Source organism: Mycteria americana, chromosome 2, assembly GCF_035582795.1.
Source record: "Mycteria americana isolate JAX WOST 10 ecotype Jacksonville Zoo and Gardens chromosome 2, USCA_MyAme_1.0, whole genome shotgun sequence".
NCBI classification, from domain to species: domain Eukaryota; kingdom Metazoa; phylum Chordata; class Aves; order Ciconiiformes; family Ciconiidae; genus Mycteria; species Mycteria americana.
Window position 1 is genome coordinate 10,778,533 of NC_134366.1, and position 22,997 is coordinate 10,801,529.

The 22,997-nt window shown below is 37.8% G+C and overlaps 1 protein-coding gene across 1 annotated transcript in view; it reads right to left on the reverse strand.

Annotated features, from left to right (window-relative positions):
• PTPRN2 (protein tyrosine phosphatase receptor type N2) overlaps positions 1–22,997 on the reverse strand; it is a 679,248-nt gene that overhangs the window by 30,692 nt on the left and 625,559 nt on the right. The window contains 3 exon segments of the mRNA XM_075495417.1: positions 4,196–4,362; positions 5,476–5,595; positions 18,132–18,209. Of these exon segments, the coding sequence (XP_075351532.1) occupies positions 4,196–4,362; positions 5,476–5,595; positions 18,132–18,209 (365 nt within the window).

Here is a 22,997-nt window from a genome sequence, read left to right on the forward strand (position 1 = left end):
ATATTAAGTTCTTGTAATGATTCCCTTTAAACATTAGAATTTGAGAATTTTTCACAATTCTTACTCTTTTGCTTACTGATGTAAATCATACTTGCAGAGACATTCTGTCTCTATTTATAGTCCTTGGATGTAAGTAATTAATGCAGTAGAACAACGTTCTATGAAATAAGTGGTAAGCCATTGAGAAGCACCTGACTTTAGAAGTTAGATGGACCATTTCTATGTCCATAAATGCATATATACGCAGGCACTACCAAGCAAAACTTCAATGACTTAAGCTGCAGCAGAGTTTTCACATGAATGAATCATGCAATTCTTGATGGTCGTATCGGAGGCTCAACTCCTTCTATACAATATAAAGCCTGATATTTTTTCTTCGTATTGTGCAGTAAATTATACGTGAAATGCCTGTAACAACATCTGATACAGGCAGTCTGCATTCCCCTACGTGCAGCTGGTCATCCTCCCCCCGCCCCCCATCATGTGCATTAGTAAAGAGTCGTTTCTGCATTTACAGCATTAACTAAAAGCTAATAACTACAGAGGGGTATTTACCATTTCTCTTTCTGCTTGTGTGGTTCCTTTGTTCCTTGTATGGCACCACTAATTTGATATTTGCATGTTGTGACTAGCCATCTACCAAAGTCCTAATATAATTTCAGTGACAAACTGGATCTAAACCTATCAGTAAATCAGACCTATCAGTAAATCAGACAGCCAGAGACACATGTTAGGGAAAGACATCTTATGTTTGTCAGTTTTATTGAAGGCGTTTTCATTATCACACATTCCAGAAAACACATTAAAACAAAGGGTTTCAATCCAGCTGGTTCATAGCTGTGTCTATATATAGTTTATGAAAATATTTAGAAGTGCAACAACATCTCATTTCATTCTTAGTTCTGGCTAATGAGAGTGAGCTGAAAATTCATCAGTAAGCAAAGTTCTTGAATGTTGAAGAAAATATATATTTTATATATATATATATACACACGTATACAGGAAGAATTTACTTAGAAAGAATGATTAGTAATACAAACCAACCCTTGGCTCATTGAGTGAAAAAGAAATCATCATGCAAACCATCAGCAAGCAAAGGTCAGAGGTCGTTAGAGGCTCAGAAAAGGGGTTTCCCACATTGTCCCTGCAGCAGAGTCACAGTTTCCAATGATCACTTTTGTGACTATGCAACTGGGCTCATATTACTAGCTGCAACATCACAAAAATGACACTGGCAACCGCTAATTAGCTGGCAAAATAAGAATTTGTCCATTTTTAAAGTGAGCAGTGTTAGTAAATGCCATTGCACACAGCGAGAAGTGATAGCATAATAGATATATATTTTAAGCAAAGCCCTCACATGTGATGCTAATTATCTTTTAGCTTAGCAGTCCCTCTTTAAAGTGTAAATGTGCTCCCTCTGGGCTCAAGAAATATTTAATTACACATATCAGTGCATGACTAACAAGCTAGTCCAGAGTAATAATGATTGGTCTATTGTTCAAAATGAAATTAGGACTCCAGAAGCATTTAAAACTGACCAGTGGTTTCTGTAGTAGCCTCACCTCTCAGGGACTGTCTTGTGCACAGATTTTTTAAATATATGGACTAATCTCTTTTTGGCAATTTATACCTACATTATGAAAGTATGATAGATTATTCTGCAAAGTTTAATGTATCTGCTAAATGCAAGATCATCTAAAACGCTGTCTTATACATAGTAAGAGAAATGTAAGCTTTCAGTTTTCAAAGAGACTTGCAAAATTTACTTCAATAAAAATTTTAAGGTCCATATTTCCACAGACTCTGGGCAAGGTAATTTTGGGAATCCAATTTTTCTTGGTGATGAATTATAAAAAAATAGAGGGTTGGTTATGTATATGCTTAATTTCATATATGTATGTGAATATATAAATATACACACATATCCATATATATATACAAACACACTGAATGCACATAAAAACATAGATTAAAAGGAATGAGAGCAGCCCCTTCCTAGCACTACCCTACTACGAGTATGGTAGCACTGTCAGACGCTTATTCTGGGGGCTTTATGACTCAGCTGTCGTAATCCAGCCGAGTTTGTACTTTAAATAGGACGCTTCAGGTGCAAAACATGTATTGTATAAATGAATTCCAAATACATTATTTTAGCAATAGTGCATTAGGTTTTTTTGTCATTAAAAAACCAGCAACATCAGATGACCAAGAAAACTGAGATTCATAGACCAGCTATTGTGCATGCCAAAATTCCTTTTCGGGCGGAATTTTACTATGCATTCAGTATTATGAGTTCATTGTACAAAATCTGCACGTAGCAAATGATTACAGTACCCTACACTGGACTGTGAATACATATTAAATGAACACTCAGAATTCAATTAAATCTTAACAGGTTCATTCCCATACTGGCTTTAAATACAAAGAATGGCAGCTCCACTACTTTTCTCACCTAGTTATAATTTTTCTTTTTCAAAGTATTGCACAACACTTCTTCAACATGGCTATTTAACCCTTACACAATGTCACTCTAAGCAGTGCTTTCTTGGTGATGTGAACTGCGACTTACTGTAGACCTAATCCTGCAGTTCACGCAGGGACCTCAATTCTTACTGAAGCAAGTCGGAGTCGAGGTGCTCCGAACTTCAGACGTCCTGGCTGTACAGGCTCATTTATAGTCTAGTTACAATTGCTAGCAAATTTCCCACTAACTTCAAAAAGGGCAAAATCGGACGCTGTGTTGGCTCCGTGCTGCAGCCTCGCACGACTTAATGGAACCAATTCAGAATTTTCAGTACAGAAATTCACTACAGGCAACTTCCACAAGCAAAGGGAAATCAACCTATAAAAATCACATTAAAGTTTGAACCCAGGCAAGAAAACCTTGAAAATTCAATTACAGTTTCAACTCCATCCTATGGCCGTGCTTCCTTCCTCCGCTATTGCTTTTGCATTGCGACTCTGTAGCATGTCCTTATATTCTTACCGAGCCATAGTTCCTAGTGACTCAGTACGGCTGTACTCCGTTACTTGACCTGCACCGTGTGAGATGACTCTCTGCTTTGAAAAGCCTTGCAATACGTACAAGAATACTGATGGATGAAGGGTGGCATTTAGTCCGAAATTTTTAAAGGGTAAAATTTTGCCAACAGACAACTGTGCAACCAGCTCCCGTTGGACACAAGCCAGCCTCTCCCCTCGGGTGCAGATGCGTAACTCCGACTGGCATCAGTCAGAGCTCCCGGCACTTACTGAAAGAAACAATTTTGGACCTTTTGAGCACTGAGCCCCTTATAATCACTTCGGGGGGCTGTAGATAATATCGTAGTACAGAGAGGGAAACACGCGATCCCACAGGCCGCTTGTGGATTGAGAACCAACTCCCCAAACCTCCCGGAGATTCTTTTCATTAGTCATAAGCATATCGCTGTGGATTAGCTGATACACACTAACACCTACACATGATGCACTGGGCACGGTTTGCAATCAAATGAAGATTATTTCGCTCCAGTATTTATCATGCATGGCTTTAATTTTCAAATTAAAATTTAGATAGACACAGCAAACATTAGAGAAGGTGGCAAGGACTTTCACAGGTTTTGCCTCTGTATATTTGTATTTTAAAGCCACGTTGACTTTCTTTAAAATTCCAGAGGGTATGCTTTGTCAACATTTTCATCTGCTTTCTCAAATTTCCACCTTCCTGCAGCCAAAGAAAGTCTAGAGCCCTCACTGTTTGATCCTTACGAGCAAACGCTCCCACGGGAATGCCGTTATTGCCATATGACTCCATTGTGATTTTTTTTTTCAAGCGTGCTCAAAGTACATAATTTATTTGTGAGATTCCTGCAATAAGGATCATAGGGCAGCCACACAAAAAGCCTGGAAGTTGCAGAATGGATAAATACTTGGAAAACAAAGAAATACAGAAGCACTGAAGAGCTGTACAAAGGGAGGAAAGGAATCGATCTCTAAATGGGAAATGAGTATGTCTTAAAACCAGGCAACATCTATGTGTGAGACAACGCTAAAAATCAACCTACTGCAGATTTTTGTGTTAGTTGAGCATTGTGGCATCACAGGCTGAGGAACCCCCTTTCAAACCAGAAATATTTAAAGGACAATTAAAAGGACTAGTTTAGTTCCTCAGGTCTGTATCATCTTAAATGAACTGCCATACTTTGTGCTTTACCTGCGGAAATCCAGCAGTGATCTTGTGGAAGCAGGAGCCCTCTGATCGTTCCAGCTGAGGAAGTGGAACTGCGTCACTGTGCGGGTCTCGTTTGTCTGCAGGTTCTTCAGGTAGAAGCTCCTCACGAGGAAATCCTCGCACCAGATGTGCTCAGAGACAAGGTTTACCTACACCCCGCAGGAAGGAACAAACGGAGATCAGCGATTCCGGTTGCAAGCCACATCTTCAGGATTGCAGGTGTAAGATAGCTGGGATGAAGGAACTGCATGAAAGTTTTATTTTTATTAGCAAATTGGCCAGCGCTGGCAAAATATTTCTTTTTGATTTAGCAATCAGCGTAGTTGTCAGGAAGGCGTTAGCTGCCACTGCTATTTTATTGAAAACAAAAGAAATTCTTGAGACTTTTAATGCAAAAGGAATAATCACTAAATTGAAACTTTATATCGTTACGTGAATACAAAAGACACTGCCTGAAAATACGTTAGGCTGCCAGTCGCTTTCTACTCGGAAATGCCTACGATGCATTGCCCAGGCCATGCTCAGAGGTCTTAAAAATCTCAGAGTTGAATTCACACGAGAAGTGAAAAGTCAGTTTCCTCTGCTACCTAGAAAAGTAAGCATCAAAAATGCTGAAATGCAGAAAAAAGTTTGTTCACATTTTGGTTTAAATAACTGTATTCACATTTTCCTATTCTTCGTATTTGGCATTGTGGCACTATTTTCTTCCTCTACTCAGCTGGACAACTGGAAAAATCTGACAGCCATTATCGATGTTACATTGCAACAAAACTGGTGATACGACATTTTCAGTTAGAAATGTAAAGCAGAAAATAAAAATATATATTTGTTGTTGTGACAGAGGCAAGAGGTAAAAATAGATAGCATTAATTACTAAAGCTATATAGAGGCTTTTCTACAAAGATATACATATGGTTTTCCTAAGGCAAAATTCACTAGTCCTAAAAATATTATTTTCCTATAAAATATAAATACACGGTTTCACATTTCAACCACTTGCAAAACCGCTTGAAAAACCAGATTGTTGTCCTTTTTTCATTGTAATACTTGGCTGATTATTTACTAGATTTTATTCAGCGGAAACTACCTCGCTATTAAAAGTGTGCTTGAATTTCTCACAAATTTAAAACTACTCGAAGGCACACGAAGAGTACTTAAGAGCCGACCTCCAGGTTAGGTCGGCTTAAACCCCATTTTGCCCCGGAGGAAATCAACCCGTACACTTACTGTCACGTTTACAACCAGATATTTTGTTTAGGTACCTCATAGATGTGGTAGAGGTTTGACCCTTCGTCTGGCCAATAGTGGTAGCACTGTTTGACTCCATTTTCCGCGAGGGGTGTCAGCATGACAATAACGACACAGCCGTTCTCCCAGACCATCTGCAGACAAAGAAAGACACCGTGGCCACATTGTGACTGCCTAATTACTGCGTGACATGTATAATTACTGCACTCAGACACACAATCAAAATTTATTCCATTCACAGGAAATTTATTTCATTTTCATTAGACACTTTTACTCTGCAGCTGCTTTCAAATCCCTGAATAAACTGGCACCATATTTTGCAGGCGTCCATGAAATATTAAAGAATTTCCAGCGATTTCAATTCGGGTCTTCCACAAAATCTCTCCTTGTTCCTGGTACCGTGTTCAGCTGCTTTTCTGGCAAACTTTTAGACCCACAAAGGGAACACTGAACGATGCTGGTGGAACACACGGCTATTTGGGTTTTGATATTTAATACCAAAGCAGCATGGACCTACTGAAGTTGCATGTACTGAAACCTGTTTGTGTCCTCAGCCCTATTTCTTTTTACAGTTCAGCACGTAGCAAAAGCTACTAAACTGCTGCGTTGCTGAAACAATCAGAAAAGTTGCATCTGAACAACAGTAATGAGGAAAAGGCAGGAAAACCCCAAACCAAATCTGTTCTTCCAGAAACATTTCAGATGGAGAGAACATCCCTCCAAAAGCACATTTATAAAAGATTTGTTGCAAATGTGCATTACTTTCTCTTTCTTTCTCTTTCTCTTTCTCTTTCTCTTTCTCTTTCTCTTTCTCTTTCTCTTTCTCTTTCTCTTTCTCTTTCTCTTTCTCTTTCTCTTTCTTTCTCTTTCTCTCTTTCTCTTTCTCTTTCTCTCTCTTTCTCTTTCTCTCTCTTTCTCTTTCTTCTTCCTTCTTTTTTCTTTCTTTCTTTCTCTTTCTTTCTCTTTCCTTCCTTCCATTTTTCCTTTTTTATTTTCTTTCTTAATTTCTTTTCCTGTCTTTTTTCCTTTTTTTTCTTTTAATGTTCTTTCCTAATTTTTTTCATTCTCCTTCCCCCCTCCCCCTTCCCTCTTTTCTCTCTCTCTTTTCCCCTTTTACTTTCCTTTTCTTTCCCTGGAGCTAGGAGGCAAATCCAACTCCTGCTGCAGCCCGTGCGCTCACGGAGCACAGGTACAGCAGGAACAGAGGAAAACGGCGTACGCAGCGTATCTTCGCTACCAGCATGAGCGCTTAATAATTTAGACCAGCTACAGCGTAGGATACGGAATCCAGCGCATCCTCAACTAAAGGATTTGTGGATGTCTCCCACATACAGCAGAACAAGCAGAGATGCTCTGGTCTGGCGTATCTCTGTTCCAAACACAGCCCATGGCTGAACAAAAAGGCTCCTATGAATTAATACCAAGCAGCATAATCACTAAAAACTGTTATTATTATGCTGTACATTGATGTTATATTTGCATACAACTTTCATTGTCTTTTTGCTAGCATATAAAATTACTGAATGAAGAGTAAACTGCTCTTTTTGTGAAGGGTTATGTTTATTTCACAGAAATATTTATAAGCAACTGTATTGACATGTAAATTTTGTAAACAAAAAAGGCCTTTGTCTAAACTGTGCAAAGATGAGATGATACATTCAATTCAAGGATTATTTTTTTTAATTACATATCAAATAAAAAGGTTTCCCATTCATGGATAATGATGTTGTCTTCTCTTTTAAGAATAGCTTGCATATAGAGAAACAAATAACATTTTTCTTCCTTTTTTCATTTTGCAACATAATTAAAACAACTTTTAAAACCAGCTTAGAATTATTTAGAGAAATGAATCTAGGGTTTGCACAGAATAGGGTTATTTATAATTTGAACAGAAGTGGGGAAAAAAATTACAGTTGAATATAAGGAATAAAAATAACCTCTTATCTTCTTTTTTTTCCCCCCTTAAAAAGATTTTTTAACAAAAAATATCTGTAATCCACTCATCCTCCTGTTAAAAACTCACAATGCCACAAAACCAGCAAAAATACTTTAAGTTGATAGATAATTTATTTTCTAGACAGACGTAGATTTATTATTTGTATCTTTTTTGTATTGCATTTGTTTTAGGCCGCAACTGGGAACCTTCTTTGTATGTAAGGAAGATGATATAGATTTCATTCGTTCTAACGTAGTTTCACCTTTTTCAGTCAACGATCAGACTAAGATAGGAATTCAAAACATGTATCTTACTTTAAAACTAGCCCCAGTAAATCAGTACTTTCATCACATAACGATTTAATGTGCCTCTAGAAGGTATAGAAGCTCATTGAAGCCATTACGAAAATGAGGAGAAACACAGTTTTTATGAGTGTAATAAAAATACAATGATGTAGACCATAAACTAATCATCTAGCACTCTGCTTGTGCCACCCAAGTGTAACATTATAAAAGCCCACTCGTTTAGAGAGGAATCCTTACAGTTTGGCAACCCTGTTCATTGGTTCAAAGATACAGCATTTCATTAGAGAGGGGCTGTCTGCATCTCTGAAGATTTCATTAAGCATAAATCCAAATGAAAGTTAATTTAAACAAACAATTTCAAAGTTACTCTGGGGTATAATATTTCTTTTAGGTCATTGTGTGAAAATGTAGAAGTCAAATCTACTAAATCAAGAAGGCAATACAATCTAGTGCCGTCATCCCTGTTACAAGCAATTGTCACTGCATCTCCTGTGCTTACCATTGAGATGGGATTTTCACTAAGACTCACAGCCTGTGACTGGAGGACTACAGCATTTTCTTTGTTTCCTTGATAACTTAAATATTAGACCACCAGGCTGTTATCTGGATGTCTTTCCAAATAACGCAGAAGCGGGATGATTCAAAGGCAGTTCACAGAGTTTTATACTGTTGCCTGCCCACCGCCCCATCTTTAACTTGGCGATGGGTTTTTCAGAAGCCACATCTCCCAACACCTAACACTTTGCTGTGCTCAGAGCATCCAGACATGGCCACGTGCTAGAAAGTGGCCCCAAGGAGTGTGTCTTTGTAATTAATGAAGGAAGAGATTGCACAGACCTGGTCTGCACAATCCCAGTACAGCCTTCGGAGAAGCGCCTCTGGTTACCAAACAGACATTTCAGCTGGGGTTAGAGAATAAAGGAGAAGGTTCAGTTGCAAATTCACAGTAATTCATGTAATTCTGAACTCTGTATGCTTGCACAATAGAAAGTAAGTCAATGCATGTGATATAGGAATAAAGAGAATATAAGGTCTTCAGGGCAGAGGTTTTTCTTTTTAGGTAGAGCCCAGCAATATTAAGCCTTAGACTCTAAGTGTTTATGAAAATGAAATATATATATAAAAAATTATATATTTTTATTATTTTATATATATTATTTATACTATATTATTACACATAACAATATATAATATATTATTATATTATTATTATATTATAGATATATTATTTATATAATATATAAAACTAAACTTATTTCGGTCACTTAGCACAGGCAGTTTCATGTTTGTAATTTATGGTAATACTTCCAGGAGAAGAAGAAATGTTGAATGGAGTCTTCTGAATGGAAGTGATAAAGGCTGAGTTACGTATAGGAGCTCACTATAGAGCTCTGCAATGCATGCTTTGCTGAAAAGGGAAGACAGTGTGTAATTTTATGTGACACGTCTACCTTCAGCCTATATGCCTAGACAGTAACATGTTAATGATCTTTAATGAGGTTCTGCCGTATGCATCATTCTCAAAACAATTCGTAGGCAAGAATAACACCATCCCTCTCCATTTACTGCAAATTAAAGGCTGAATCCTGCAACCCAAAGATGAGCAGTGCATTTGACATCCGCAGGATTTCCTGTTGATGAAATCCACCACATGTAGAGACCTCACGCTGTGGTTATCTAGTGTGCCAGTCCCATACAAAGGACTTCTGCATTGGGATTAATTGTATTTAGTACGAACTACTTGCAAAGGAGCACAGGACTGGTTTTTCAAGTAAGGAGAAAAAGAAAGTCATAAATAGGAGAATCAGTGCCACAACACGGCCACAAATCCGATATAACGCCAGTTTTTGAAAGCTTGTATTTTAAAATTTCCTTGTTTACTAGCTTGTAAATAAAATAGTTAATATGAATCCTTTTATTTTTTTCAGACACTTTATCATTTCTAAGCTTCTTTTTATAATGAATGATCCACCCCAACCCCCTTTTTCAGTAATTTTCTTCTTTAGTTTAGTGATGGGGAAATGACATGTGCTCCGACCTGACACTCTTCTTTTGACAGGGACTGGTGGAGAAGTTTCTAAAATGTGATGATTTAAAAGTAGGAAATAGATGGGATAATCAGTTAAGTCCAGCCTGTTCACTAAAAATAGCAGGCTAATCATAGCAGCTGCTTTCTGGGAGAGATCTCCAGTAAACTAAAGAATTCACCTTTTCAGTCTTTTAGGCTTCCCAAATAGTTGGTAAATGCAACTGTTTGGAAAAGCAAACAAACAAGCAAACAAACCCCAAATAATTCCTAATGACAGTCAAAACTCAACATGAATAAACACAACTCCTAAAACAACAACAAAGCAAGGTACTAATCCTTTCTGGATCAGATAATATTCATCCCATTACATATCTTGAAAGTAATAAACTCAACTGTGACTTCTCTCAAGTTCTCCATTGGAAATAGGAAACACTGTATTGAATGAAGACAGCCAGAAAATTATATTTTTTGGAACATTTTAAAAGCAAAACACAATGTTTTAATGGGTTAAAAAAAAGCGGGGGGAGCTTTTAACTGAAAAAAAAAAAAAATTGGGGAGGAATTTAGATTTTTGTTATCAACTAGAACTTCACAATGTATGCCAGTCAAAAAGCAACCTTTTTTGCGAAACCTTTTGGTTGAAAATGACTTATCATTTTGATATGAAATGGGTCAAATCTGGCAGTCAGGGCTGCCATTTGCAAAGTCAGAGCTGTGCCAGACAGCTAAGCAAATCTGTAGATTGAAAAATTAATGATCAACAATCTCTGTTTAATTAAAAAAACTATCTGACTTTTGCAGTTGAAAAGACAGCTTCAGAGAGGACCATATATAAAAACGTGGTCGTCAGACTGGCTCCATGTGTTATGGCCCTGCTGTTGCAGCAACGCTTGTTTGGAAGTCAATGGGAAAGGCAAACTCAGGATGACTGTACGTGTTGCAATAACTTCTGCTTTCTCAGAGAGACATAAACTGCTCTTATTTTTCTCAGCAGACTCCTAACTCAAGCCCTATTATTAAATAATTTAAATATCAGCGCTACTTAGTATTGCAGTGCTGACAAAACCACATTAAGGAGGGACAGTCCACCAAAATCACCAGTAACTAGCTTTTCACTTCAGTATTGGAAAGGTGGAACCTACACAATAAAGGGGCAGAAATTTTAAAAGGACCACTTCTAAGTACCTTCTCCAACTGGAGCCATAATTAGAAGTAAGCATGGTAAATACGCACTCCTTTACTGAACGCCTATGGAATTCCTAATGCTATATTTATTTCACATGGCTTGACAAGTTACTAGAGCTCTAGGGGCTACTGTTCTGTGCCTATCTCTCCCTTGCTGTTTTTCTTTTATTAAATTAAAATATGCATATTTTACACATTGAATTGCTTTGTGTCGCTTTTCATCTGCTCTTCTTTCTGAAGGTGAGAACTGATTAGACATGCAGGAAGTCCCATTCCAGGCAAGGAAAATAAAACTTGGGAATCAAGACTGCTTGAAAGCCCTGTGTTCTGCACAGAAGAACAAAATGCAGAAAAATAATTTAGTCTGTAAATTAATTTCAGCACTCACAAAACATGCTGAACTGGGAGCACAGAAACCAGCAATTAGAGCAGGGGAAGGTTTGGTACAGTTGTTCTTACTTAGCCCATGGGCTTGGAACACCGATTTTGCAGGGAGACTCATTCAGCTACAGGGACATGGTCTTCTGCCCACTGGGATTTGCCCTTGGAGATCACTGATGACTAATCCTTTTTACACAGGAAACAATCGACTGACAGTGTTTTGTATTTCTTTTGTTGAATTCCAAAACTGGAAGAGAAAAGCAAGTGCTGCCAAACAGAAATGCAAAGATTTATCATGTCCTGAAGACTGCAACTCCAGATTTGGGTTTTTAACATGCTGGTGTGATCTGGGAGGAAAACAATAGTCAGTTTTTGAACTGAGTCTGATAATATACTCCTGAATATGGGTAGAGAAAAATTATTCTAAAAATAGTTTTAGATTAAGAAATGCAGCATCGAGGGCAATGAAAAGCAAATGTCAACCGAACTCCCTGGCTCAGATCAGGGCTCTAGTTTTTACTCTTGGGGCTCTTTCTGCACTTTACATTTAATAGTCTTACAATAAAAACAGAAAATAATCAAAGGAGCAGAGATGAGGTCTCCCCACTTCCCATTATCACAACAGTGTAAACCTCCACTCCAGTGAGCTTTCTTTTGGTTTGTTGGCAATAGATGCCCAGCTTTAACAAGAAGGGTGAAGAGCATTCCAAATTTCAAGAGTATTTCATGTATTGGCAAACAGTGGAGGAAAGATGGGGTAATGAAGAGCATGGGTTTGATTCAGAACACGTAGGATGAAGCTCCTTCTCGCTTCCTGGAGCAGCATCCTAACCACAAAGGGGCAGCACCTGAAGTCTGCCTTCCTCGTCCTATGTCTGCCTCAGTGCTGCCCATAAATGGTATCTGCTTTGTCATCCCTGCCAGACTGGAGCCCTTCAGGGACTAAGGCATCTGGGGAACGATCTAGCCTAAGCTACAGACCTATTCAGGCAAAAGCCAGGGAATTTTCTGGTCCAAACTACAAGGGTTGACTGTATTTAATCTCATGACTTACTGTTGTAGGTGCTTTGAACCTTATTGAACGTCTGCAAAATGAGAAAAACAGTATTTCTCTACTCCTGTAGAAGTTATAGAATGTTCATATACTTATTAATTATGTTGGTCATGGAGGCAGGACATTGCAGAAAGACAACAAATACTTATGAAAATATACATCATATGTGATTTCATTTTCTAAGGCAACTAAAGCATACCCTCTTAAGTCCCTTAGCAGGAACTGCCTGATCCCTCCCTCTATTTCACTTAACATGGTAAAATAAAAAACCATGAAAATGCACTTCCCTCCAAAAAGGGGGACGGGAAAGAAGGGCAAATGTGTGTAGATTTATGAAAGCAAGGCATAATGTGGGGTCCTTTCCAGAGGGGAAGATTATGGCCTCCTACAGAAATCTCCATTTGGAGACGATGAACCTTAAGCAGACATGCAATTTATAAAACTGGCATAATTAAGAACAATTTTTCAGTGCAAGGACAGTTGGTTCTAAATATCCTAACTCCTAGGAATAGTCTCTTGCATATTATCATCCCTTGCTTCTTAGAATACTTTGCAAGTTAAGACATGTACTTCATGTCAAATACTTCATGGAATTATAACCCAGCACATACGGAAAATAATAAAATTTTATGCCTCCAGAATTATTCACAATATGGAACTCCTGCTGCGAAAACTTGTTATAGATCAGAAATGTTCTACATCCTCTTTCTTTTGAATTATGTTCAAAGAGATGTTGAATTTTAATAGCGTTATGTGAAAGAGCTGAGTGAAATCTCACTGAAGCTGCTGGACAAAATCATCACCTTTCATTCAAGATAAATGTAAGAAACAAGCAAACTCTTTTATGGAGCCTGATAACTGAAATTACAGAAGTTATCATCAAAACCAAGTGAAACGTGAAGCATATGGACCCATGAGTTTCTCTAGAAACTGATATGCTTAATGTAGAGAGAGAGGCATTAATCAAGGCAAGATGATTAATCCAGATAAGCAGCAAAAATGTGTAAAAGGAATAAAGAAACCACCAGCACAGCTCGACAAACTAGCATTGTGATCCTGGTAGAAGAAAAGCTGAAAGAGAGGTTGGGGGTAAAACACTGGGTGAATGAGGTTTGGAAAAAAGAAGTTATTGCCTGTTATTTGATTCTGCCTTTGTTCAAGGAAATAAAACTCTGTACTTTCTTTGTAAATAAAATGGAACTATATCAAAGCAAAACCCTATCCTGAGGATGAATTCTCTTTCCAGCTGAGAAGAAAACAACCCACAGACCTGGCAAATTGTTTAAGCACTCAGGTAAAAATGGATTAATACCATGTGAGGAGAGGCATCCAGTTTTCAAGAAAGGGAATAGTGAGGTGGAATTCCCACTGAACCAAAATAGAATCAATGAAGGGGGTATCTCTCAGAAATAGTAATTGGTAAAAAGAGATGAAAACAAGACCAGATGAAATTAAAAGAAGACTTAAATCAGCTGGAGGCTTTTCAAAATTAATTAAAGTAGTAGCTGGAAAATTTCCAGAGCGGTCTAAGAGATGACATGCAGGCAGAGATGAAATCTCTGCTTGAGCCGCAAACACAGAGTATCCAGACAGATTAGGAAGTCCTGTGGCAAAACAGATCAATGAGATGACTAATAACACAACTCCTGCAGGCTAGAAAGTTTTCAAAGAAATAGGTAAGCCAGGAAAGTTCTAACTAACTTGGCACTTGCTGACTTAGAGGAGCTATGCCAAGAATGTAAGGAGCTGGAGAAGTAAACTGGAGGGACACAGACAACTGTGGAAGTCTGATGCCTGCAAGTGGTCTTACGCCATTAGAAAAGCCGGAGTAAGACTCTTGCATTTTTTTACCATTATTATTTTTACAACATATACAAATTTGAACACCATTTGAAAATGAACAATATACAGGAGTTTGGACTATCTCCAGCTCAAAGACTGTGTCTTTGAAAGAAAAACTTCCATCAAGCTGATCTGTCTCAGGTCAACATGAAAACCCAAATGAACAGAAGGGTGTACAGAAAATCCTGAGTCTAATGGCCAGCGCTAGTGGCTCAAGTTAGATGGTACTGAAGAACAATACCTGCTCTTCTTCCTCACCTTACCAAAAAGGACATAATCTTCCAAGAAGCGGTCACTAGTGAGATGATGGAAACTGGTCCTGCTCCAGTCCCATAGTGGTACTAGGCATGGATTTGCTCACCAGTAGTAAGAACGCTAAACAAGATGAGCCTGGACAAAGCATCATCGATGTTTTATGAAAAAGCTTTGCCAAGTTTGGGAAAGAGAAGACACTGAGCTGACCGTGATCTTTGTTCAGATCTGGGCAACTTGAAAACAGTAAATGGGAATTTGATTGCTAAGTGTCTAATAGCACTTGCACAAAAATACTGGGCACTGGATCAACATAACAGGTTTTAGAGGGGCCTGCCAATAAAACTAGGAAAAAAGATTATCCACAACTAAATCATCTGTTTGGTCTTAAATAGAGATAATGGATGTGACCACATGATCATGTAGATGACAGCCATGAAGAGCAGCAGACACTGCAGAGCAGTGTTAGAGCTCAGGAACTGAGCTCCTTTTGGAAGAAGCTTCCTCCAGATGCATCTGTAGCCTTGTCCCCCGCCAACAGGCATTTGGTCCACTGGACCACTGAACAGTCGGTCTAAAGTAAAACCTACAAAGTAAGTACTGTGACACTCTACGAATCCATTCCAAGTGGGCCACACTGCTTGCTAATGTAGACACAGTCACTGATGGGTGCAAGAATCTAATGCAAGTTTAAGGGAAACTGGATTTAGAAACTGTCTCTCTGGAATTTGAGCATGAAATCTAGATAGTCAGGACAAATCAGGAGCAGTTTGGATTTCATCACGGCTATCAGCTGTGTTGTAAATGCCAAGAAAGTTGTCTTACACTTTCAAGTAAAACAAATGCTTTGTAGACAAGTGTTTTCTAGAAATCAGCTTGAAATGACTACAGAAGTGGAAACAATTATAACAGTTTCTTGCTGGGGTAGCCTTTCAGCCAAGATAAAACGGAGTGGCTGATGCCCACCACGCAGCTAGGCTCTTGGGAATCCTAGCAGCTAAGTCTCTGCAGAAATAGGAAGCAATACATCTAGTAAACATTGCCATAGAAGGTGATGCCAAGCTCCAAGAGTTTCTGCTGGACTTGCTAAAGCATGACATTGTGCATTTAGACAAGGAACAGCAGAATAGTCCCAGGTCTCTCTGGAGTCAGTCACTCTTCTTACTCTCAGTCAGAAAACTGCTTCACTGAGCACACAAAAGGGGGAAAAAGCAACACAGCTCAGCAACAGCTGGTATTAAGTGGAGGAGGGAAAGGGAGGAGAACCACTGAGAAGATGCATCAGGAATGAATAATTGAATTTTTAAACAATCCCCGGTGGCAGCACCATGGTCTGTATAAACTACAGAAGATTGTATTCAAGTAAACATCAAGGGATTCTGCCCTGACAGGAGTTAATACTCTATTTTCCATAGCAAGTTCAGGTTTCCCATGCTTTACCTTAAAATAGGCACTATTAGGTGAAAAATGGATATAAACTTTGCTCCTGCATCTGGGCATAAACCGCAGCAACTTCAAACCACGGCTTTTGATTTGTACAATGGACCTACTCCATTTCAGCGGTTATGGATGCAGTGTTCTGTAAGGAGTTAATCTCTCCTGGCTTGTTTATTACACCTGGTTGATACCCTGGGCCATGTAAAAAGCTTGGGACAGGAACCGGCACATTGACACACGGTCTGTAGGAAGTTTAAGTTTAAGAAAAGTGGGTGATGGACCAATCTGACATTGGTAGATTGTTATGTTGAGGTAACAGACATCATCAAAATAAATGTAAGAAACAAACTTTTCTATGGAACCTAACAGAAGAAACAATAAGAGAATATCACATCAAAAATGGACACATAGCCACACTTGAGCAGAAGCTGAACCACGGTTGCCAAATGATTTCCGTGGAGATGTATACAGCAAATTTGGTGGGGAGATGGAGTGAACTTTCACTGATAGATAACCGGGAGGAGAAATCGCTAAAAAGAGCAGAAGGGAAGTGAAGGAAAGTGAAGACTCTCCACTCACAAATAGCATGAAGAAAGTCAAGAAAGAGACTTTTTGAGTACAACGTTGAAATGAAGATGATTGGATCACAGAACAAAGAAATAATGTTTTGGTTCTAGTTGCTCTGTGTCTGTGCAAACAGTTTGCCTAACTGCTTGAATTAGGAAGGGAGAAGAACAAAACATATCATACATACTATGGCGGTATGATTAATTCTGATTTCTGTGTCAGCAGCAGTGCTTATACAAAGTTTGTTCTTTAAATACCTCCTTTAAAAATGAGAACATACATTTTTTTTTGACATGTAAAGGTGCAGTTACAGGTAAAAATACACAAACCATAAATATACAAATATACAAAAATATACGATTAAAAACCCTGGGCCTTAGTAATCATAAAATATCATTACAGAATAGCTAACATGGTATTTGATTTTGCATGTTTAACTTAAGAAACACATTTTCAAATATCATGCCTGATATAAGGAATCCACTCACCAAAGGAAAAAAGATATTGAAGACAAAAATCACAAGTTACTTGAAAATTTAAGCCAGAACAACAGCTCAACTGACTTCAAGCAGAAAGAATTTGCTCCGGACTTCTAAAAACCAGGTCCAAAATATCTCAGACTGAGCATTTAAATATCCAGGCACCCAAAATCAAACAAACTTTTTGAAAATATCTTGATTCCCTATCAGAGACAGTAGGAAATTGTGACATGAGAAATGTCTTTAATAGGGATCAGTTAACACTTTCTAATCACAGACCAAGTGTTGCAGATGAAGAGAGATTATTTCAACTGATGCAAGCTCCTAAAATACAATGGCATTTCTGAAATTTTTACGTAGATATTCTTTATCTTCAGAACAAAAGTTTAAATTCATAATGCAAAACAAAAAATAAAAACATATGTTCCTGTTGATAGTAAGCCCCAGTTGACCTCCTCTCCAAACAGCTTCGGTAAGCTTTCAGGCACACTTTTACACTTACAAAGGAATATCTAATGCAGCATATCCGTCACGCAATCGCACACACCTAGCCCGGTGGTGTGTGTATGTGCAAATCTGAGAGCTGCACCAGCACGTAAAAAGCCTGTATGCAAAGTATGCTCATATTTGTGCATCAGTAACTACTGCCTTTAGCCCCAGTCCTGCAAAAAATTATGCACCTACTTAACTATGCAGCAGGGTCTTAACTCAGCCTTTAACTCAGCTACCTGTGGTAGGGAAAATACATAAGAATTTAAGCATTTTGGGGAACTGGGACATGTGAGAAGTAGGTTTCAATGGAAAAATTCATGGCACGTAGTGTTAGGTCCTTTTTGATCTGGAGAATGACAATGAATTCTGGCTACACTCTTAAGAAGGTCGGGCCCTCTGAAAATCATCCAGTCCTTGGCAGCAGTTTAATTACGGAGATCTGACCTGAAGTTTGGCTCTAAAATATGAATACTTTGGCTTGAGGTTTTCAATATAATTTCCAGATCAACTATTTCTTAGCAGGGCTTGTCATATACATAAATGTCTACATAATATCCATGTACTAGATTTTAAGAAGACATTTCAACTATGGTTTTTCCACCTATTGTGACTCAAGCACAACAGATTTTTATACACCTTACAATTCTAGAAGCACAGGAAAACATTTGACTTGTAACATAAATTCAGTTTTCAATGAAATGTTTAACTTACCTGCCAGAAGTCAGCAACAGTAGCAGGGAGAGGGCCCTGGGTGGCAATATATGCAGGGTTTCGGGGGTCATGGTCCATCTGGAATAAGGAGAGAGAACACAGACTGGTTTTATTTAAAAGAAAATCCCTTGCTGTTTCAGAGACAGAAAGTATGCGAGGGCAGAAACAAGGGACTTCCTAAAGGACTGCCACGTCCCTCCATCCTTTATTGGCAAGCAAAGAATTTTATTTCTATTTATAAGCTCAGAGGAGACCTTTTTTCACAAAAGACTGATGCTACCAGATGACTATCAGCACACATGATGAGCAATGTCCTATGTCCTCAATATGCAGCGTAAGATCATTTATGGTGGTTGACAAAGGCATTTATTTGAGATCAGTACTCGTGGTTTCATAGCAACCTAGGAGCCATTTGAAACATTTTTCTACACTGAGTGTTAAGAATGCGCCACACATCTAAATATGTTCTCCATTTCCACCGTGCCTGTCAAGGGCACATGTAACTAAAAAACAGCAAAAATGGGGAACAAATTCAGTTTCTGGCTTTTTCTGGTTAGCTGATTTATCTAAATGCACGGATTTGGCCTCAATAGAGGAAGTTCTGCTTAAAGATCTTAATTATTACATTTAATTCAAGGAGCAGAAAATTCACTGAGCAGAAAAAATAAAGAATCTAAGAAACAAAACCATCAAGAGTAAATAGGATTAGCGTGTTACAATGAATGTTTTCGAACTGATGGGTGGTTTTCTTGGTTCTAAATCTTAGGACCCATTCTGCTGAAAAAGAAGATCTGCTGATGGGATTAAAACCCAAACAAACTCATTCTAACCCTGAACTGGGCAAGACAAAACTTTGAACATAAAGAAAAGAGACCCAGTTCAGCTCTCAGATGTGTGGGTGTGACTCAGTGACACCGAAGTCGGCGAGAGTTAACTTATACCCATGTAGCTGAAGGCAGAATTTGTCTCAATACACGATTCTGTTCCATAAGTAAAGATCTGAATAAGAATGAATGTGAGTCACATTTGCATTAAGAGGCATCTACTGAATTTATTCATAGCCTATCAAAATTTTCAGTGATGGTACATGTCAGCGTAAAAGAAGGCACCTCATAATTATGTGCAACATAAAAGAGGGAAGAACCATAAAAGAACAGATGTAAGTTATTCTAACAGAACAACAATATGATGAATGTTGCAAAAAGGAAGAGAACACTTTTATGTTTCTAATTTTCTGATGTATAATTAAGCCGGACTTAATATTAAAATTCTCCATGACAACACAGGTAGAATGAAGTCACTGAATCCATTTAGAATAAAAGCTTACTTTTGATTCACCACCCATAGTTACAAAAAACCTTGACCAGGATGTCTATAATACCATCATTTTATTCTGAGCTTCATTGAGATGCTTCTCTTATCAGCAAATAACTCTTCACAACAAGCAATTGCTCACAACAAATTTCAACCTTGCTTTCTTTGCCTTTTGACAAAAGCAATTCTGATAGCAGGACATTTACTACTGTGGGTATTTTGTGATCAGGGAAAAACTAGCTTTCTTCAGAAAGCAGTATTAGCAAAAAAACCTTAGGAACTGTTTCAAAATGGGCAACTTTTTTTTGTTTTCATAAGAATTGAGACACTGAACTAAACACAGCTGAAAACACCAAATGTGATTAAGCAAAGTCAGGCTTAAAGGTTTTTTTGGCTCCATTATAGTTGAAATAATTTCTGTTGTTTTGATTTGAATCCCACAGAGATCTATAGGATTTAATCATGTGCTTGAATGTTTTCCTATGCTGGAACTAAAAATCTTAGCTTAGAAAAATCGACCTGCACTGCGGAGGACTTGCTACTCCCAGTGGAAACTGTTGTAGGCTGCATCCACCTGAAAATGATGTCACTTGTCTCACAGGCGAGCGCCTGACTTGGAAATGTAACCGACAGTGAACACACCAAACTTTAGAAAAATAGTAATTTACTTTGAATTTCTTCTTAAACTAAACTCTTTTGTATGTAGACATGCCAGAAAACAAAGGCAGAAGAAATCCAGGATGATGCAAATAGCGCTGTCGTGGAGGAAATACTTCTCAACATTCAGCTGATAAATCAGGAATAGGCCAATCTTGGCATTTCAGCATTAATCAACCTCTGTCACAAAGGTGCTGTTGGAACGTGGCAAACATTACAATAAGCACAGAGTAGTGAAGTGTATCAGCAGTTTAACAATAATTCAAAAGACAATTACAATTATTACATTCCAAGCACATTGTGTTGCACAGAAAACAATTATGAGCAGAAAGTCTTCTTGCTTGGAGCAAATAGAAGATGGCAGAAAGCCCTATCACACTATTAAATGATCTTTAACTGAACAAAAATAAAAGCAAAGATTAAACTAATTAAATGAAATTCCTGGTTTCATCAATTTTCTATTATATGTACTGTTTTAAAGGCCACATATTTCAAGAAAAGTGTGAAAAACCACTACTCCGGTCACATTCGATTTAATGTGAGTAGGTGACTGCAAGGGACGGTTCCTGAATGTTTTTGTTATGTTCTTTTTTATTCTCTCAAGGTCACTGAGAACACCAAGGGCATCTTAATCTATCAAAGTTAACAAAAGTTGGAATAAAGAAATAAAGTCACTAATGGGTTTTAAACTAACTAATCAAGGATCAAGTAAAAGGCTTTTTTTTATGTCAGTAGTCATTATCTTCTTTCAAGGATCCCTCAGATTTCTCACTTCATGAAAACAAAACAGAGAGTGTATTCTCCAGAGAAGAATAGAGAACAGCAGGCTCCATACTATCAAGCATTAAAACAAAAATTGACTGTTTGCTAACGTTTTACATTGGAACAACCTTCAGAAATCACCCTAATAGTAATTGTTCAAAAAGAACAGGATTTTTCCCTCTATGTCCCCATCAAAGCACAAAGTTCACAAGGCTTACATCAGAACTGGATCGAACAGCCATTTTTGGAAAGAAAAAGATGCAGTTATTACAACTGTTCTGCAATGGTGGAATTCTCATTTTCTGCTGCAGTACAACAAAAGCAATTCTGGTGATAATGTTTCAATCTATTTTTCCATGATTTTGTATCAGGGAAAGAAAGGAATCAAGGATTACTATAACTGACCATGCACTTGACTGGTGATTTCCGTCACTACCAATGTCAAAAGCAAATGGAAACAAAAAGGAGGAGCATTCAGATTTCTTGTTGGAAAAGAAATACTATAGAAAACTGAATGAAAAAGTCCCTATATGTTAGATAGGTTAGTGGCACAACTTGTGTTTTTCTACAGGGCTTTGTAATGAAAGTTGACTTACGGTATCTTAAAGTAGGAAAATATATAAAGAACACAGTATCGCAGTTAGCTGCACCTTTGTAAAATTAATATCAGACCACAATTCCACCTTTGCTTTACTAGAGAATAAAAGCTACTCCGTTAGTTTTTCCTGCAAGAGTTCTACCATCCAGTTGCCTTATCCTAGGGCTTTGCAAGGAATCCCTGAAGAACTCTGAATTTTGTTGAGTTTTTAGATAGAGATTGTGCTGCTGCATGATTTCACTGATAATGCTGATGAAATACAGCAAAATCAATACATTCTGGGAGTAAATCCCCAAATTTATTGTATTTGGACTTGAGAGTGGTACATATAGATTCCTGTTAAGTAGTCTTCTAAAACCGTAAACTGAAGTGTCAATAGGCATCAATGACCATTTTGCAATCTCATGTAAATGATACACCAATTCCTTCCTGCCCTTTACCTTCCCTCTCAGCTTGTCAGATCCTTACTTGCCACACAGAAAGATGCTGGGTGAGATGTGGCCTCAGTCACACCATATTTACCTTGATCTAAATCCTCTGAGTCCAGCTGAAATATTCCTAAATCATATGAGATCAGAATGAGACCCAGTGTAGACCAAATATGACAGAAAGAAAGTTGAACTCTGACTGACACCTTAAAAATTCATACGGATTCAAGCTACTGTGTAGTTTCCAGATTTAATGTGTTTATAATACCAATAAAATCTTATTTCATGCATGTATTTATTACACAGAGTATAGACAGTCTCTAAAAGTAAAAAAGTATATTTGTTTTTGTAAAAGAAAGCATATCCAGCAAATGCAGATGAACTTTGTAATCACATTCATCTCAGCATTAAAATTAAAAAGGTAGACTAGTACTCATCTTCATGTTTGAATTAAAATTTAAAACAATTTTTAAATCCTTCCTTTAAAACCCCTAATGGAATGAAAGAAGTAAATCTGGTTGTGAATGCCATTATGAATTTCAGAGTCTATTATTGGTGATGAAATTTGTATGCTGTGTTTGAACAAACTGTCATGCTAATGACATTCCTCAGTCTGGTGTCTTCAATAATAAGCAAACTGAGTTTTTAAATGTAGTTGATGGGATTTTTTTCTCTCTCAGACACCCTATGAGGAAAAACAGAATTCCCATTTACTTTCATGACCTCTGATTTAAAAGCAAAGCTTGCACATTATTTACTACTGGATGATTTTCCCGAAATTTAATGAGGACTAAGTACAAATATGACAGATGTAATTATCACAGTTTTATTCTGCACAGTCAGGGTCTCCTTGTGCTGTAATTGCAAGCCTTTCATTCAGCTGCCGATAGCAGAGTTATTATCATAGTACTTTGTGTTATTTCAGAGAGGAAGGAAACAGATTTCTACCTCACTGTTACCGTTCAAATTTCTCCTAAGGACTCATTTTGCCTGGCCTCACTCTACAGTGAAATTAAAGACCTACAGGAAGAACTTGGACTAAATCTCTGCTGATTCTGCTCACCCACTCCCAACCGTGGTGAGGCCATCAATCTAACCCCAGTTTTC